We start from the raw sequence: 20,170 nt of genomic DNA, 5'->3' as shown, positions 1-20,170 counted from the left end.
GGGGACAGACTGACGAGCCCTATTGTTCCAGGAGATCCTCCAACAGCTCGTCTTCGCCATCTTTCATGTGTGTGTGTGTGTGTGTGTGTGTGTGTGTGTGTGTGTGTGTGTGACTGGTTTTCAGTGATGTAACTGGTTTTCCTGTAAGACTGAGGTTGTGTAAGTGTGTTATTATCCTTGCTTTGACAGGCTTGTCAGACAGAATAATGTGCAAACTATTTACTGTTTATTATTACTATTATCGGTGTTATAGAGCTGGATATTTGGATGAATATTTAGGACGTGTGTGTGATGTGTTTAAGAAGCTCGGGCTTGTTGACGTCACCTAACAACTCCGTCTTGTCTATACGTATTTAAATGTGTTTTCCATATAAACCAGGTAAAGAGACATAACTGTTGTGATGCTACAGTATATATGTAGTGTGTGTGTGTGTGTGTGTGTGTGTGTGTGTGTGTGTGTGTGTGTGTGTGTGTGTGTGTGTGTGTGTGTGTGTGTGTGTGTGTATGCATTGGATGTCCTTATCCTTCATGACAAACAGGAATATTCCTTCTGTTATCAGGTTGTATGTAGTATGACCTGGTGGATTGAGAGCCTTCCTTCTATTATTTCCTGCCATTGTGTGTGTGTGTGTGTGTGTGTGTGTGTGTGTGTGTGTGTGTGTGTGTGTGTGTGTGTGTGTGTGTGTGTGTGTGTGTGTGTGTTTACTGTATGTATACTTGTCCAGCTCCCCTTTTTAAGGACAAATAAAGTGTGCATAAAGTGTAAATATTATGCCAATCAAGAGGAAAAATGTTCCTCTTCACATAGACTCAAAGGAAAACAGAAAAATGTGTGTGTGTGTGTGTGTGTGTGTGTGTGTGTGTGTGTGTGTGTGTGTGTGTGTGTGTGTGTGTGTGTGTGTGTGTGTGTGTGTATGTGTGTGTGGATGGATGCTATCCTTGTCTGGTTGATTTCAAGTGGTAAATAAAGCATACACACACTGACAAAAAATAATGCACACGTATTGTAGGATTAAAACCAAATATTGTGTATTTTGTGTGTATCTGATTGAACAGAACCTAAAGAAATGAACCCTGAACAGTTTTTGATAACGGAAGTTAAAATTTTTTAAAAATCTGGACATTTGTTTTAAAAAATTTTAAATGTAATTTAAATAAATCTTGCAGTACTTGCTTTCTTGCTTACTTGCTTTTTAAACAGTTAAGAGGTTCAGGGGCCATAACCAGGGATCCAGCATTGGTGTTGCTGGGATTTGAACTTGTGACCTTCTGATCTAGATCTCACCTGATTCACCTCCCCATCACATCCCCAGATACAGATAAACCTCTACATTAAAAATCATGAAGTTTCAGTATATCTGACATTGTCTTTTGTTAAAATGGAATTATGACGAAATGAATAATCTGAAAAAAAAAGAAATGAAATTGTTTCCTCTACCTGTTCTGTCTCACCTCAATGTATTTTATTAGTGATCATATTCCTTAATCAATAATTAAATCTGTCATGGCTCACACCTGTAGACACGGTAAACATAACAGCAGATTAAACGTCATTTATATTTACTATGACCCATGTAATTTCTATAATATTGTATAATTTCTATCATTTGCTATCTAATCATATATGAACATAGTGGTGGTACGGATATGTGTGTGTGTGTGTGTGTGTGTGTGTGTGTGTGTGTGTGTGTGTGTGTGTGTGTGTGTGTGTGTGTGTGAGAGAGAGAGAGAGAGAGAGAGAGAGAGAGAGAGAGAGAGAGAGAGAGAGAGAGAGATGCTTTTGCAAGCATATACGGGGAAGTCTAAATATATTGCCCCCCCCTTCTGATTTTTTTATTTATATATATATTTTTTTTCTGAAGTCAGAAAGAGTGGAGACAGACATAATGAATAATCAATAATGACCTGAGACACATTCTACTAAAATATATAAATACTTATATATCATATAACTATGCAGTTTTTATGATGTAATTATTTAATATAATGTAATAAAAATTGAATATACACTATATTAACAAAAGTATCGGGACACCTGACTTTTCCAGCCGTATGTGAAACGTTTTTCTAGAAAAGCAAGATGAAGCAAATATACAGTGATGAAGGGGTGGAAATGATCAGCACACACCGTGTATGAAAAATATGCATGATTTATATCCACCGTATGTAGAAAATAGGTGCTTCTTTGCAAGATCTAAAAGAGATATGAATGTAAATGGAATGCATTTATGCTCTGTTTCTTTTCTATTCCAGTTCGAAGCACACTAATAATAATTTAGGACAAAACCAATAAATGGCAATGCCAGTGCTAATAAGTGCACTTAATATTTCCTTCACTTCACCCTTGCTACACCGTTCCAGGATTGCGTCTGTAGTCATGACTTGGTCATGAAATGCGTAAGTCAGACTACAGATGATTTACATCCACTTCTATGCGTCAGACAGTAAATATTAATCGCAAATATAAGCTACTACAGTACTCGTGGGACTAGTGGTCTAGTAAGGCTGCTGTTATCAGTGGCTCAGTGGGCTGCTGGCCCAGTGTTTGCTCGGACTTTGGCCTGTTCTTATCTCAGGGTGAGGTCCTGGGATCCCAGCGCCTCACCCCCCCTTCAATTCACCTCCATCCAATTCTCGCTCATGAACACTGGCTCTTTCACTAACACGAGGGCTATAAATAAAACAAGTCATGGATAAAACAGACCGCACGCCATATTGTGCCCTCGCTAAAAAAAAGAGAGGAAAAGACATTTAGTTTTTTCCTCTTTTACAACTTCAAACCTGCCACACGTACAAGATTACCTCAAATGTTTTTCTCTCTTGAAGCATTTGTTTTCGCTTCAATATTTACAAGGTGGTGACTACACCAAATCTTCACCCAGTAAAGCCAGAGAAACTTCAATCGACTCCCTGATCATTCAAAACCAAACCCCAACAAAGATCAGAACCTTTATTTTTCCCATCCTGTTTACTGTTTAAAATGTCATATTACTGTAGATTGTCTGGAGCCTCACTTAAGAATTTTATTTACTTGAAACCTGCCCCATTATTGTAATGAAATATTTCTAAACAAGCTTCAGAGTTGGGTAAAAAATCCACAAGTAGTTCCAGAAGGAGATAACCTTCTCCAATAATGGTTTGATGAACAAATCAGAGGTTGGAGATAGATCTCTTACTTCTGCGACAGATACGCATGATTGAACTCAGACACTGTTGGTCGACGAGAGCCCGAGCACGGCTCTGCATATAGATACTCACGCAAGGCATCCACTCGGGCTGATTTGGGTCTAATTGATTTTGCGAGATAGTGTCATGTTTAGATAAGCTCACAGAATGTGCTGGTGAGTGTTGTCCAAACAGTCCTGCCATCTACAGAGCTCATTGATCAGGCTCTGATCCGTCACACACATTCAGAGAGCAACGAAAAAGTCCTAATGTGGTGAATGGAACAAAATCCTTTCATGTTTTTCTTTTTTTAACAATCCATAAGGCTCTTCCTGGAGCCCGGGGTCCGTCTGAACTCTGACCCTCAGGAAGAGAGGCCACTAGCCACTACTAACCCCTTTCCCCATCCCTACAGCCATGCTGGCGAATCCAGTTCATCCCTCTACCCATCATTTCATTCCTTCTTTGCTTTCTCTTAGACAGCAATCAAAAAACCTTTCTCCCCCTCAAACAAACAGCTTCATCCCTGAACTCTGTCACTCGTCCACCTCGCTTCCTCTATCTCCCCATTCCATCCCTTCAACCGGCACCTCGTTCATACACACGCTGACAGCATTCTGGCGTTTAGGCATCGCACAGGCGCTGCTGAGAAGGATTTTAGATTTTTTTTTTTTTTTGCAGGCAGACCCCTGTTTGTGCTCACACGTATTATATAATATATATTACGTGTAAAATATTCAACTTTTTCATTTCTTTATTCTTTCCATTTCTCAATGTAATGTTGCGAAACAACTTGGATGTCTTCTAATAGCCTGATAATAATTTTGATCTTTGTTTTGAAGGACTTCAGGCAAAAGTCCTACTGAAGGATTGTTCTCATTAGTCAGCATGGACATTTCAACTCTACAGCCAACATCACAGTTTCCTTCAGGATTATCACTGGTTTAAAGTTACACATCTGTACAATAAGTACGTATATTGTGCAAATAAACCCTTCAATAACAACTAATAAAGAGGGCAGGTGTGTGTGTGTGTGTGTGTGTGTGTGTGTGTGTGTGTGTGTGTGTGTGTGTGTGTGTGTGTGTGTGTCTAATCTCATATTGGCTTTAATTTTTTTTTTATTCCGATTTTATTTCTCATACTGACTGAATTAATTTCTTTGAACTGTAATGAATGATCATGTTTATTGTTTATTTCCAGAATCTTCTGACACACACATTTTTTTTACATCAATAGACATTAATGTTTTTTCTTCACTAGAGAAATGATGCTCTTCTTGTAGTTGGTTTATCTGAGCCATGGCATCACTGTGACCTTGTAGGACCAGGGAGGAGGGATGGAGACTCAGACTAAAAGAAGGAAATGAAGATATGGAGAGTCCTGCTTATTCTCCTCCACTCTGGTTTTCTCTCAGCGGACTGTACACGAGCGACTGCCTTGTAATGATCCAAAGAAGGACAAAGAAAGACAGAAAAATATGACCTGCCTCAAATTTGCAAATAAACCAAGGGATATATGATTTAACAGCTTGATAAAAAAATTGTATTAGAATATTTTATTGTAAGTAGAATGATGTGGAGCAAACTATTTGCAATAACTACACACACACACACACACACACACACACACACACACAAAGTCGAACCGGTTGAAAGCACAACATGCAGTATGTATAACAACAATAATATATGAATGTATGCATTTTCTATAAATATATCTTCTGTTATATGTATTATCAGTTTTTTTATATATATTTCTTTGACTGGTCTGTTGTATGGAATTTGTATATAAATATAAATATAAATATATATATATATATATATATATATATATATATATATATATATATATATATATATATATATATATATATATATATATATATATATATGTGTGTGTATATATATATATATATATATATATATATATATATATATATATATATTTTTTTTTTTTTTTTTTTTTTTTTTTTATATAAATAATTAATTTAATATATAATTTATAATTTTATTTTTATTTTTATTTTTTTTGGAGCCATACAGTTTATAATATTCTAGGATTCTGTGTATTTCTTTATATGCCACTATATAAATATACAGGGCCCAGTAGTGGCGGCTTTATGGTGCTGGGATTTCATTTAGAAACTTTCCAGAAGATCAGAAGGTCCATGTCTTCTGCACTGAGTAACAACTTCCTCACATGTTATAAGAAGGTGACTGTTTACAAGCTTGATTTGGAATTATTAAATATTATTATTATTATAAAGCGCTTTAAAGCGTGTGTAGTTTAAAGCGATCATTAGCAGCAGAAAGGTTTGATAAGCCCTGTTTTGAGGATGCAGGTCGTGGCTATAAATCTGCTCAAGACAACAACATCAACACTTCCGACACACTGAGAGCTGGACAATAGCAGCTTCATGCCAACGACCTTCACTAACAAGCGTGACCATCCATCATTCCTGATCTTCCTAAACAAAAATTCAGGAAAGAATAATAATAATAATAATAATAATAATAATAATAATAATAATAATAATAATAATAATAATAATAATAACAACAACAACCATAATAATAATAATATTTTTATCAAACAATATATTTTATGTTTATTATTATTGTGAGTTTTACAATTTAGAAACATTTTCAGTATTATGTATTTATTTTTTTGTCATTTTTTTGTCATTTGTTTAATAAAAATAAATGAATTTTTTCTTTGTTTTTGTATGATCTCCGATTTATTAGTAGCCGAAATATTTTAGTATTTTTTATAAACAACAAATGTATTAGTCTGGAATGGAACATGCGATGATGATGATGATGATGATGATGATGATGATGATGATGATGATGATGATGATGATGATGATTATGCACACAAAATATTTTCTGTGCCTGAGAGAAGGATTTCACAAGAAGTTCAGTAACAGTTAAGTGTAGTTTAGTAAATTTCAGTTCGGTTCGGTTCGGTTCGGTTCGGTTCTGGAATGTGCACAGTAATTCAGCACAGTTCAGTTCATTAGAGATTGTTATTGTTATTGTCAGATCAATTAATTAATTAATTGGAATGTAAAACCAGAAGGACGCAGAAATCAGTAAAAAGTTGGAGAGCGAGAGGGAGAGAGAGAGAGAGAGAGAGAGAGAGAGAGAGAGAGAGAGAGAGAGAGAGAGAGAGAGAGAGAGAGAGAGATTTCTCCACCCTTATCCCCGGTGTGTCCCTCTGTCCCCTCTCTCACTCCTTCCTCCTGTACAGGTAGAGGATCTTGGAGCGCGTGCAGCAGTAAGATGTCCCGGGATAGAGAAAGAGAAAGTCTCAGATAATCTCCCGGCGGTTCTCCATCACTCCGGATTATCCCCTCAGCCCGGTCACACAGCGGGCATGTATCAGGGTCTCGGCTTGGCAGGCAGCCCGGGTGCCTACGAGACGAGTTTCGTGCACAACGCGGCGGCGTCGCCGGTGTACGTGCCGAGCGCGCGCATGATCCCTGCGCTGCCGTACCTCCAGGCGCACGGCGGCGGATCCCAGGCGAGCAGCGCGGCCTCGTGTCACCCGGCGTGGACTCAGCCGGGTCCGGACCAAGCCGCGGCGTCCTACAGCGCTTCTTCCCAGGCGTCCTCGCGCTTCACGTTCTCCTCCTCCAGCGCGACGCCCGCAAGGGAGAGCGCTGTGTACGCAAACGCGAACGCGTCGAGCGGGCGCGAGCACTACGGCGCGCGCGGCCTCGCCTCGTCCTATTCCGCTCCGTATCCCGCCTACGTGAATCCGGGTGTCGGTGGAACGTGGGCCGCGTCCCATTTCGACGGCTCGGTGCTTCACAGTCTGCAGTCTGCAGGAGCGACCGGCGTCTCCAGACACCCAAACATGGGTAAGATACAAGATCAACCACAATCACCTTTACAGGAGCTTCAATTATTCATTCATTTATACAAGGGAAAATTAATTAGTCCACATAATTCTTATTCATAATTACAGGTTGTGATCCTGTAAAAAATAATAAATAAATTTTTAGATCTTAATACTATAGAAAAAAAATTAAAACAAAAAGATAAATAGACAAATACATACACATAAATATATACAACCTATACAATATATTAAATATTAATATAATTAAATATAATATACAACCCGCACACTTTCATACAATCGATTCGTAATTGCATCAGTTTGTGTTTCATAAATATCCATACATTTTTTAAAGCAGATGTTTTACAAGAAATTATTATTTTTATTAAATCACCTGTTTTCAGGGTTTGTTTTTTAAGGGTGGTTTTGTTGTTGTTTTTTAAAGCACTATTTTTATTTTTATTATTATTATTATTATTATTATTATTATTATTATTATTATTATTATTATTATTATTATTATACCAGTGCAATTAAATATTTATTAATATTGACAGCCACCTAAAATAAAGTCAAAGAAATCACTCAGAAATATCATTTGTAGTCTCCTACAACAGCAGGACAGTGTTTAAACATTCAATAAAATTCCTTCTTTATATCTAATTTTTCAAATTCTATTATCATTATTATTATTATTATTATTAAAAATAATATTATTATTCTACATAATTCCATATTTATAATTAATTTGACATACAATTTTTTACCCTTTTACAACAGCAAGACAGTGTTAAAAAATAATTTTAATCAATTCCCTCAGCTATATAAAACCCCTAATTTATTATTATTATTATTATTATTATTATTATTATTATTATTATTATTATTATTATTATTATTATGTAGATGCCATTTTTCTGTCTGTTATAAACTTATTTACATTCAGCAAAATTAATTAAAAATATTGCACTTTCTTTTTTTTTTTCTTTTTTTTTTTTTTTTTTTTGCATTACAGCTCCGAAAAATATCCGGACTGAATTCCATATGATTTCCTGCTAGTAATTAAAACAAGTCATTGTTTGGAAACGTGTAAATGAATAATATGTTTCACAGGTAGTGAAAATTTAAATGAAAGTATATTGGATGTCTTTAAATACGTGTGGTTGTCGTTTTTATGATGTAGAAAAGTGCCAAAATCAGTGTGTATGGATGATAACGATAAGACACAGGCGATCTAATGAATGCATAGTTTAAATAATAATAATAATAATAATAATAATAATAATAATAATAATAATAATAATAATAATAATAATAATAATATTTAATAATAATAATAATAATAATAATAATAATAATAATAATAATAATAATAAAATAGTAATTTAAAAAATGCATGCAGTGAATGAAATTTTCCTCAGTTTTTCTCAAACCGCACTGGTATAAAATATATATATATATATATATATATATATATATATATATATATATATATATATATATATATATATATATATACGTTTCTTGAGGTCAGTTTATTTAAAAAAAAATTATAATCTATAGTTATACACCTTCTTCATATATATATATATATATATATATATATATATATATATATATATATATATATATATATATATATATATATATAATATACAAAATATTAATAATAAACTGACCTTAAAAATGCATCTATTCGAAAGATTTGAGACAATTTAACAATACTATACAATACTGTTCTGAACCTTTCATTTGTTTGCCAAACTTATTTTTAGATTTTCTTAATCCCTAAATTAAAAAAGTAACGAATCAGACACATCTGGTTATTTAAGTCATCTGTGGTTTATTTTTCTCTCAATAATACTCATGCTGGAGAAGAGAAGGGCACTAAAAACCTGTCAGGCACATGACTAACATGCCAAATAATAATGCAGGCTTACATATTAGCTCTCTCTTATCTAATCACACACTCCTGATGCTCCAGATTGATTGGATCACTGCTGTGTGGATTGTGGACTGTTTCTGGATGATTGGTGGGGATTTGAACAGTAGAGCATCTCTTTCACTTTAATCAGTTTGCTATCTATCAGAACAGCAGTGGACTTTGATTAGGCTAATAATGACTACGTCAGCACTGTAACTCTATGAAAAGGGCAGAAATGGAGATGGGGCACTTTTGGCTTTATCTGAGCAGCAATTATTAAGTCCGTAGCAAAGTCCGTCGTGTCGAAAACAATACATTCGGGGTTTGACCACGACGACCTACAATGACCTATATTGTTCAAAACTAAATCGAGTATTATATATTACTGTGTTCAAAATACTTGTAAATACAGAATGCAATAAAACATGCAAGTTATGTCATCTGATACGTAAAAAAAAAAAAAAAAAAAAAGGAAGCAAAGAAATGTTTTGTTTAAGGACAGCTGTTTGGCAGTGCTGGGATTTGAACACACAACCTTAACACCTGATTGTGAAATTTGAATAGAAAGTGCAAACAAAAATGCACATGTTGCAAACATGCATAAAATCTTGCAGCTGTGGTTTTAATTAGCGATATATAAAATATTCCAGTTGGTAGATCATCAGAAGTATAACATGCACTGCATTTATAATGAATTGAAATGTACTTATGTAAACAAACACAAAGGATGTTGTACAGTCTCACCTGTACCTGTACTTTTGCATATGTTCCAATGTTGTTTTGTTTTTTATTTTATATAAGATAAATATACAGTAAATTTAAAATCTATTATAATATTATAATATGTGGAATAAAGCGATACAGTGGCAGAAATAGTATATTACCAGACATTTGAAAACATCAGCATATTTAGGCTTAAGATATTTTCCATTATGGAAAGATCCTCATGAATCTATTCCCAGTATGCATCTATAATCAGACAGGACGTCTAAATATTTTGACATGCCCTGATCTGGTTATTATTGCGCTTGGTGAATTCCTGTAATTGCTCAGTAATACAAAAAAAATTAATAAATCACTAATAAAACCATCATCCTGTTTGTCCTCTGTATAATAAGAGGATTAACTGATTTTTGACCGAATCATTGTTCTTTTGTTTATTGTTATTTTCGGGTGTGTTCTGTCTCTCACCCGTCTCAAGGTTGAGGAGTTTAGCAGTTTCACTGGAAACCTTGGAAAAAGCTCATTGTGTGTCTCCAGTTCTGCATAATTCCTTAGACAGAGCCGGGGGGTTTATGTGAAATGTAGATTGAATCTATGACAATGTTGATACTTATTGACTGTCCAGTGTAGCCTTGGATTCCAGAAATGGACACTGTTGTGGGTTTTTTTTTCTCCATTCGTAGTCCATTCGTTGCAGGACACGGAAAACTGAAGCACTCAGATCGTCTCATTTGGTAATATTCATACAATAATGCGAATTGAATGACAAGCATGACAAGTAGCCCCCCACCCCCCAGGACCAAGGTGATAGATAAACAACATAAATGAAAACTCAAAATCACACAATAAGTGCACAAGACAATGAGACAATAAACACCAGTGACATTGCAGCACAGAGCAGTAAAATAGATCATAGATATGCAAATGAATTGTCCATATAATAATAAATACTATCTGTAAACTGATTGTTTAGCAGGATATATCGATAGATAGATAGATAGATAGATAGATAGATAGATAGATAGATAGATAGATAGATAGATAGATAGATAGATAGATAGATAGATAGATAGATAGATAGATAGATAGATAGATAGATAGATAGATAGATAGATAGATAGATAGATACACATCAACGATTTTAAAAAAGTGTGCATCGGATACAAGTTTCCAACTTAATTTTTAATATATTCGCATATGTAAAAAATAAAACATTGGTATATATATATATAATTATTAGTAGATGCACTATAATTGTATTATTTAGAAAGTGACCCATCAATTGTGACCAATATATGTAGATTGATTTCTGAATATGACGCATCACAACACTACATAGACTTGAGAATCGTACAGAATTAATCAGAATGAATGAATAGATTAACCTGGCAGAGGTAGAGCTGTACCTTCCTGCAGATAGAACAGAAAATAACGTCTGGTTGTATTCAATCTTTTTGCCTTTGGCACTACAAAGGTTTGTGAAAGGGGCCAAGTCAGAAGGCACTTAAATAAATTGATGATTTGCTGTCTGTCTGAAACAAAAAAATAAAACTGAACCAGAGCATCTTTTTTTTCCATTGCATTGAATCAAATCGAAAGCAGATCGCAGTGCATCGTTATAGCTGCTACATAAGTGCTTAATGTACAGTAGGAGATCCATGAGCTTACTGTGGAGGGTTAAACGAGATGGATTTGTAGTGTAGTTTAGGAAAGTTTTGCATTTAAGTGTCTATCAGTGAACAGCTGATAACTTTAACAATGATGGAAATGTAATGAATGGACATTCGGTGTCATCGGAGGACGGGATCCTTTTTTTGAGTCTGGCTCCTCTCAAGATTTCTTCCTCATACCATTAAACAGAGTTTTTGCACACCACTGTCACCACTGGTTCGCTCATTAGGGATAAACTTATATGGACAAATTAATGATAGTAAAATTTATATTCATTATTTAATTCTATAAAGCTCCTTCTGGACTATGTCCGAGTGCTACACAAATAAAATAGAACCCAATTCAATTCAATTAATTCGTAATTAAATCAAACAACGATTAGGATGTGATATTTTCTTCCCAAATACTATTTGGTATCATTTATTTTATGCACATAGAACATTTTTCTCAATGCAACATTATGGTCTTTGAATATGATATGAAAATAATATTTCCGTTTATTTTTAAAACCTTATACTATCCAGTAACTAAAGAATTCTTTTAAATTCTCGTCCTAAAAAACATAAACATAAAGTCCTCTTTTTTGCTTTACGTTTTACTCCTGATATCAAATTATTCATTTTTTAGTTCATATTTATATGTACTTACTTGTTTATTAGGCTTTACTCTACATTATGCATGAACAATATAATACAAAAGCAAAGGTCCTCACTTTTGTGGCAGGCGCATTCATAAACATTTTGATGTTTTTCCAGTGGGAGGATAGCATCGGAGATTTACAAGCCCTCTTAGTCAACAAGGAAAAATCTTCAATTGAGATTTGAGAAGAATTTCAAGAACAAGGGCATAATGATGAAATAAATACAGAGAGTAAATCTTTTATTCCATTGTTATTCCATTGGTCCACACTGATCGATCCTTCATTACAGGGGAAAAAGCTCTTTAAGACACTTTGTGCTGTGTTCATAAAGATTAGCTGGATTTGTATCTCTATACACAGAACTTTTTATTATCAACAGGACATGTCTCACGCAGAGAGAAAACAGAGCCACCAGCAGGACTGAAACATGAGAATGACATGACCCCCCCCTGCTGGTCAAAAGAGACAATTGTTCCCTGTATATGTTGCAGTAATAAAGTAACATTTGCAAAAGTTGTTTCAAGCTAAAATGAACACATCCTTCACTCAAGTAAAAGTACAAATACTCATGTTTTAAAAGACTCTAGAAAAAGTTGAAGTCCTGACTACACTTTTTCACTCAAGTTGAAGTAAACAAGTTTGGGTTCCGGCATGTACTTAAGTAAAAAGTAGCTGTTACTACAACCTGTGTTTATGTCATGCTGGTAACTAAACCTCACATCATATTGATATATTAATGCAAACAAATTTTAAATGTTGTTACCTTAATATGATGATGAGGTGATCAAGAATGACGTCTTGTGGCCTTTGCTTAGTTTGTTGCTAGCTTCATAGCCTACGTCTGTGTTGCGTTATAGCCAAGAACTGAACTGGAACATACACACACATACACACACACACACACACACACTCACTCAACTGTGTGTTACCGAACTGTACAACCTGATCTTAACACACACTCATTACTCATCTCAATCCATTCCACTATCATTTATTTATTATCATTTATACTTAATCATATTACACTGTTTACATGCTGTTTTTTTGCACCTCTTGACTGCTACTTCATAGTGTTTGTTTATATATACTCTCGGTTATAGTCTTTATAGTTCTCTTTGCACAGTACTGTATATTCAGAGTACACAGTAGGTTTACTGATCGGTGCTATCTTGTGTTATGTGTATTGTCCCACACCGTCTTGTTTTGTCTTGTGTTGCTTTGAGGTAACGGTTTAAAGAAAAACAACATATCCAGAAAAGATCCAGATCCCAAGGCTACAGCCCCTTCGAATCGACCATTATACTGTATTATTATTTTATTATATTACCTACAAACATTATCCTTAGTTCAATACCTAATGATTATTTCAAAATCGATCTTTATTTGGGTATAAATCTTTACTGTCTCCATGGCAAATTTTTATAGGTAACATTTTTATGTCAAACCTGTAACTGATTAGAAATGAAGCTTTGAAATGTGGGGTTTGACCAATATTTGATATGTAGATGATTTCTCCTCGCTAAAGCGTTTCTCTCAGCAACTCTGCTGCTACGTGAATATGACGCATTACAACACTATGGAGAATTGTATAGAATTAAAATTAATTAATAGATTAACCTGGCAGAGGTAGAGCTGTACCTTGCTGCAGAAAGAACAGAAAAGAACGTCTAGTTGTATTAAATCTTTTTTACTTTCGCACTACAAAGGTTTGTGAAAGGGGCCATGCGTTAGAAGTCAGAAGGCACATTAGTAAATTGATGATTTGCTGTCTGTCTGAAACAAAAAAATAAAGCTTTTTTGACTGTCTTCATGGCAAATTTTTATAGCTAACTTTTTTTAAAGCAAATTTTTTATAGCTAACTGATTAGAAATGATGCTAAGCTTTGATATGTGGGGTTTGTAGCCAATTTTAAAGATTCAACTGCTAATAAACAGACGTGAAAACATACATAGAAGCTTTTAAGCGATTAGCATGATCATTTGGATGAAACTGAGAGTATAAGCACGAAGTATATTTCATTCCTTTCAGAAAATTGTAACGCTATAAATAAAGTTAGCAAATGTAATGCTAGCCTGCTTGTATGTGTACGTTTAGCAAGCTAAATGATGAGCTAGTAATAGATCTATCTCTAGCTAGCTAACCAATATAGGAAACAGGGAAATGTATGTTAAAGCATACATTAGATTAGATTCTTGACACCGTAACCTACAGAAGGAGTTTATTTTGTGGGAAATATTCAAGACTCTCTCCATCACTATTGTAAATCATTTGAACGTTTTTCTTTCTCTGTCCCAAATTTTTAGATCTGTTCGATGATTTCGCCGAAGGTCGAGAATGTGTGAACTGTGGCGCCATGTCCACTCCTTTGTGGCGGCGAGATGGAACCGGTCATTACCTGTGTAATGCGTGTGGACTCTACCACAAGATGAATGGCATCAACAGGCCGCTGATCAAACCTCAGAGACGACTTGTGAGTCAAATTCAATGCAGTTACATCATTTATTGTAAAGACAATAACTGTGAAAAATTTAGCATGTGTGATGTTCTTGTACAATTTTGGATATAATCAGATATGATACATTAATGTACATTAATAGTGTATTATGTGAGCAATAGGTTACATTGGTTAGTTATATACAGTAAATAAATTATATATTATATTATATTATATTATATTATATTATATTATATTATATTATATTATATTATATTATATTATATTATATTATTGGTATTGTATGAGGAGTGTAGTGTGCAGTAGGAATGACAGACTGCTTCAAGGTGGAGGTTGGACTGCATCAAGGATCGGCTCTGAGCCCTTTCCTGTTTGCAGTGGTGATGGACAGGTTGACGGACGAGGTCAGACAGGAGTCTCAGTGGACTATGATGTTTGTGGATGATATTGTGATTTGTAGTAAGAGTAGGGAGCAGGTTGAGAAGAGCCTGGAGAGGTGGAGGTATGCGCTGGATAGAAGGGGAATGAAAGTCAGTAGGAGTAAGACAGAGTACATGTGTGTGAATGAGAGGGAGGGCAGTGGAGTGGTGCGGTTGCAGGGAGAAGAGGTGGAAAAGGTGGAGGAGTTCAGGTACCTGGGGTCAACAGTGCAAAGTAATGGAGAGTGTTTTAGAGAAGTAAAGAAAAGAGTGCAGGCAGGGTGGAGTGGGTAGAGAAGAGTGATAGCAGGAGTGATTTGTGATAGAAGAGTATCTGTGAGAGTGAAAGGGAAAGTTTATAGGACTGTGATGAGACCTGAGATGTTGTTTGGTTTAGAGACAGTGGCATTGAGTAAAAGACAGGAGGTGGAGCTGGAGGTAGAAGAGCTGAAGATGTTGAGCTTTTTGTTGGGAGTAACGAAGATGGACAGGATTAGAAATTAGTTTATTAGAGGGACAGTGCATGTAGGACGTTTTGGAGACGAGGTAAGGGAGGCGAGATTGAGATGGTTTGGACATGTGCAGAGGATGGACATGGGGTATTTTGGTAGGAGAATGCTGAGGATGGAGCTTCCAGGAAGGAGGAAAAGAGGAAGACCAAGGAGGAGGTTCCCATCTCTGGGCAACGCCTTCAGTTGGGCTCAGGAACTGGGTGAAAAATAAATAGAAACAAAACCAGAATATTCCCAGATTGTGACATAGAATTACAAAATACAGATCATAGTTACATGCATGGAGTGAACAGTACCTGCCAGAAATTCCTGTAGTTCCTTCAGTGTTGCTGTTGGCCTCTTGGTGGCCTCCCTGATAAGTTTTCTCCTCGTCCTCTCATGAAGGAGGGTTGTCCGGATCTTTGCAATGTCTTTGTGGTGCCACTTATTATGGGTTTGACTGTGTTCCATTTTACATTCAGTGACTTCGATATTTTTTATTTATTTTTTTTATCTCCTGATTGGTACTTTTTAACAATTAAGTCTTGCAATTTCTTTGGATTCTTTGGATAATTAAAAAACAAACAAACATAAGCCTTCATGTAAAATAGTACTGAACTTTATTACAAAAAGAAAAAAACAGTTCTGAATCAAATGTGCTAAATGAAATAAATATAAATATATTTATTATATTAGTAAATATTGAAGAAAATATAATACATTAAAACACTTCAAATAATTAAAAACAGTTACATAAAAAATGGCAAAAAAAAGGACACATCAAATAAACAGCACACGGTGCCAGTGATTCGCCCCTAGAGGCCGCTCTTGTACCGATTAATAAAAAAAACCCGCTGAATCAGTCAACCTCTATTTATGTTGTGTTATTTCTGTCTTTATATTCTTTTAAACCTGCAATTTCATAAGCTTTTTTATATCTGAATATTATTATGTCTTCATTGCTCATTCCAAAATTGTGAATAATCTCTAAGTTTAGTTTCCTGTGGACTTACTGGACTTGAAAAAAAATGAAGAAAGTGAACTTGTGTGCTTAATTTGTTCATTCGTTGCAATGTGGAGCTCAACTTGAGGTTATGAAGAACTTCAAATAATGGCAACAACTTAATAATTACACAGAAAACAGCAAAACATTGTAATGAGAATATTATGTATCATTTTCTCCCAAATTTTAGTTCTTCAGGCAACAGAAGACGCAATTCCAAGCAAACACGTTTTGCGTTATAGAGAAGCGCCAGAGTAAAAAACTCTTTGTTCCCATTGATAGGGTGAATTATTTTCTCTTGGGTCACTCAGGAGAGATCTGTTTAACCTTTTAGATGGAACGAGATGCATTTATGCATCATTAACACAATCTAAACATATACTTATGTACTTGTAAATGTCTTTGGACATTTAAAATGCAATTTTTGCATTTTTAAATAACCAACCTGAAAATAATGTCAGTTTTTTTCTCTTTTTATACCCCCCATTTAGTCTGCTTCAAGACGAGTGGGCTTATCCTGTACAAACTGCCACACCACAACCACCACTCTATGGAGAAGAAATGCAGAAGGAGAGCCTGTGTGCAATGCCTGTGGTCTCTACATGAAACTACATGGGGTGAGACTTTAAACTCCAAATAAATTGGAGTTCAGATTAACCTCTTGACCAGCATACGGAGACACAAGGCCAAAATATATTTATAGAACGTAATATAATCATATACATCATAAACATATTCAATAAAAAAATATAATTCGTATGCATGGCTATTTAATAATAAAGATACATTCGCAATTGAAAGGTTTTAATATTTCTATACGAGATTAAAAGGCTTTCTGCCATCAGGGGATCATAAATTTTGATCAGTTTTTCCTCCAACACAGGTTCCTCGTCCTCTTGCCATGAAAAAGGAAGGGATTCAGACCCGCAAACGCAAACCCAAAAACCTCACTAAGTCCAAGTCTGGTATGAAAGTTCATAAATGTTTACTTATACAATTCATGTACATTAAGTTCTTAATATTGTCTAACTTTTTATAAGTTTGTGGACGCCTGATTATAAGATTTGCATGTGCTTTCTGAACATCCCATTCCACATTTAGTGCTATTTGCTATTACAATAACCTTCACTTTTCTGGGAAGATGTTCCAGTAGATTTTGTGGAGATTTGTGCTTATTTGCCGAACAAGGGTGTTAGTAAAATTAAGTACTGATGTGGGTGAGGAAGTGAGGAGGCCTGGGGTGCAGCTTTAATTAATCCTAAAGGTGTTTAATAGGGTTGAGGTCAGAGCTCTCTAACAACAGATCTTCCACACCTACTCATGTCTTCGTTGTGCAGAGGGGCATTGTCATGCTGGAAAAGGTTTGGGTCTCCTAGTTTCAGTGATGGTATAAAGATATATACAGTCATGTGAAAAACAAATCTTTAACATATCAGAATATAATATTGCAGTTTTTCTCTTTGTATCGTCAAGTATCCGAGTATCGTCAAGATGCCCCTCTTGGGCCCTTGAGCAAGGCCCTTAATCCTTTGCACTCCAGGAGTCCTGTATCATGGCTGACCCTGTGCTCTGACCCCAGCTTCCCATCCCTGGGATATGCAAAGAATGTATTTCCCTTTACATGTGACAACTAAAAAGCTGATGCAATAGGAATTGCAATAGGATACATGTAAATAATAAATAAAAATTATGATTGATAGGAAACCCTGGGAATGATGACCACACCCCATCAAATGTAGCCAGCACTTGTGGCAACGCAGAAGAACACCGTCCAATCAAAACAGAGCCGGGAACGCCCACTCTCTATTCCCATCATAACCTACATACACAGGTGAGGACAGAAGACTGCGTATTTGCTTTGAATTTGTTTATCAGACACGTGCTTGAGGTTGAGAAGTACTAATGATGACTACTTGTGATTTCTACCTAGATCTCATACATGGGAGGCCAAAGTGGGGCTTCATTGATAAAGCTTTCTCCAGGAGCACATTCTGTAGCACCCAGTTCCAAAAATGAGCCTTGGAACAGTCTGATCCTTACATGAAATTGCTGCCTTTCAATCAAACCTTTGCAATTTCTGCACCAGTACAGTGACAGTAAAATGGACCGGGCGAATGGGTTCAACACGAAAAGGACATCAAACACAACCATGACACAGTGGAAGAACAGTGGGACTCCGAATTAAGGAATACAACCAGGCAAAATAAGGCTCAATAAAGCCATGTTTCTTATCCTTGAGACCAACGTACAGGAACATGACCTGGTCACCTTCTCAGTCACAGACCGCTGGAAGTACTCCACTGGAAAAGAGTCTTCAGTATTTATAAAGTGATAAAGTGACTCAACACCCCATGTGCCTTTATTTTTTGTTATTCTTGACTCTACAGTGTTTTATTACTGAAAAACTCTGTGTTTACTGCTACATGTGCTAACTTTTATTATATATATATATATATATATATATATATATATATATATATATATATAAAATACACTCCCTATACAGGAAACTGTTCCATCTGAACACCAAAGAATTCTTAAAGCACTCCTTCAGGTCAAAACCTTTCCTGTTTGAGTTACAGCTTCACTTAGCATTTAAAATACCATTAATAAACTATAAATAGTGTACATAATTTCAGATATTTCTTCTATATAATGTAATGCACATGTAATGCACCTACAAAACCCATTGGACAGTAAGAGGTCGGTTAATTTCCTCATTTTTCAGTTCAATCTGGAACAGGATCTCAGGGTCAAAATTGATCAAGAACCAAAATCTATCTATTATTAACAACAAAATTTAGAAATAAATCAGAGTATTTATTAACTTGAAGCAAACTGGGCGAAGTCTTTCTTCATGCTCGTAGGTAGCCAACAGCACCAGGTCCAAGCGTAACACAGTGCAGATGAACGTTCCACTCAAGAATTGGGATTTTTTTCCAATATATAAAAAAGTATGTATGCTGTATGTATTGACACCTTGCTCTCTTATGAAGGTTAAACTTGATGTTTTGTACAAAAACATTACATCGGCAAAGGACAAACATTTAGAACTGTAACGGTGCATTAAACTTTATATCTATGAGGGGCTGATCTTACAGATGAGTGTAATTAAATAAATAAGAATCGAACATGGCACTTGTTGCTATTCATTTATTTATTGTCTCTGTAAAAATGACTGGAGGTCTAAAAACTATATAATATATAAAAGCAATGATATGATAAATTTTATAATGTTTAGATCAAACACTATAGATCACTTATTAGATATAGTCAAGATATATTCAGATATATAGACAGACAGACAGACAGACAGACCGACAGACAGACAGACAGACAGACAGACTTGACAGACAGACAGACAGACAGACAGACAGACAGACAGACAGACAGACAGACAGACAGACAGACAGACAGACAGACAAACTTGACAGACAGACAGACAGACAGACAGATAGATAAACATGACAGACAGACAGACAGACAGACAGACAGACAGACAGACAGACAGACAGACAGACAGATAGATAGATAGATAGATAGATAGATAGATAGATAGATAGATAGATAGATAGATAGATAGATAGATAGATAGATAGATAGATAGATAGATAGATAGATAGATAGGTAAACATGACAGACAGACAGACAGACAGACAGACAGACAGACAGACAGACAGACAGACAGACAGACAGATAGATAGATAGATAGATAGATAGATAGATAGATAGATAGATAGATAGATAGATAGATAGATAGATAGATAGATAGATAGAGATTCACCTATTACAGCAGAAAAGTGTTACAAGTACAGTGGTGTGAAAAAGTATT

The 20,170-nt window shown here is 35.3% G+C and overlaps 1 protein-coding gene and 1 long non-coding RNA gene across 2 annotated transcripts; one reads left to right on the top strand and one right to left on the bottom strand.

Annotated features, from left to right (window-relative positions):
- Positions 1-4,342: 4,342 nt before the first annotated feature.
- On the bottom strand, positions 4,343-6,486 carry LOC310722649. Its single transcript, XR_014532439.1, has 2 exons — positions 6,364-6,486; positions 4,343-4,597 (listed from the first exon to the last, which is right to left on the bottom strand). It is a non-coding gene; the product is annotated as an uncharacterized lncRNA (long non-coding RNA).
- gata4 (GATA binding protein 4) lies at positions 5,986-19,473 on the top strand. The gene is made up of 6 exons (XM_083535151.1): positions 5,986-7,030; positions 14,274-14,440; positions 16,830-16,955; positions 17,222-17,303; positions 18,039-18,169; positions 18,269-19,473. Exons 1-6 carry the CDS (start codon positions 6,544-6,546, stop codon positions 18,380-18,382), a joined length of 1,107 nt encoding a protein of 368 aa, XP_083391277.1. The 5' UTR covers positions 5,986-6,543; the 3' UTR covers positions 18,383-19,473.
- Positions 19,474-20,170: the final 697 nt, after the last annotated feature.

The sequence above is a fragment of the Silurus aristotelis genome (assembly GCF_946808225.1).
Source record: "Silurus aristotelis genome assembly, chromosome: 29".
Taxonomy (NCBI): domain Eukaryota; kingdom Metazoa; phylum Chordata; class Actinopteri; order Siluriformes; family Siluridae; genus Silurus; species Silurus aristotelis.
Note: the sequence above shows the minus strand (reverse complement) of the source record. Positions and strands in the feature narration are given on the sequence as shown.

Bases quoted from the DNA above. Each gene is read 5' to 3' on its own strand.
- gata4 (XM_083535151.1), top strand. From the start codon at position 6,544: ATGTATCAGGGTCTCGGCTTGGCAGGCAGCCCGGGTGCCTACGAGACG. The intron at 14,441-16,829 runs GTGAGTCAAATT...CCCCCCATTTAG, and splicing joins TCAAACCTCAGAGACGACTT to TCTGCTTCAAGACGAGTGGG. The intron at 18,170-18,268 runs GTGAGGACAGAA...ATTTCTACCTAG, and splicing joins ATCATAACCTACATACACAG to ATCTCATACATGGGAGGCCA.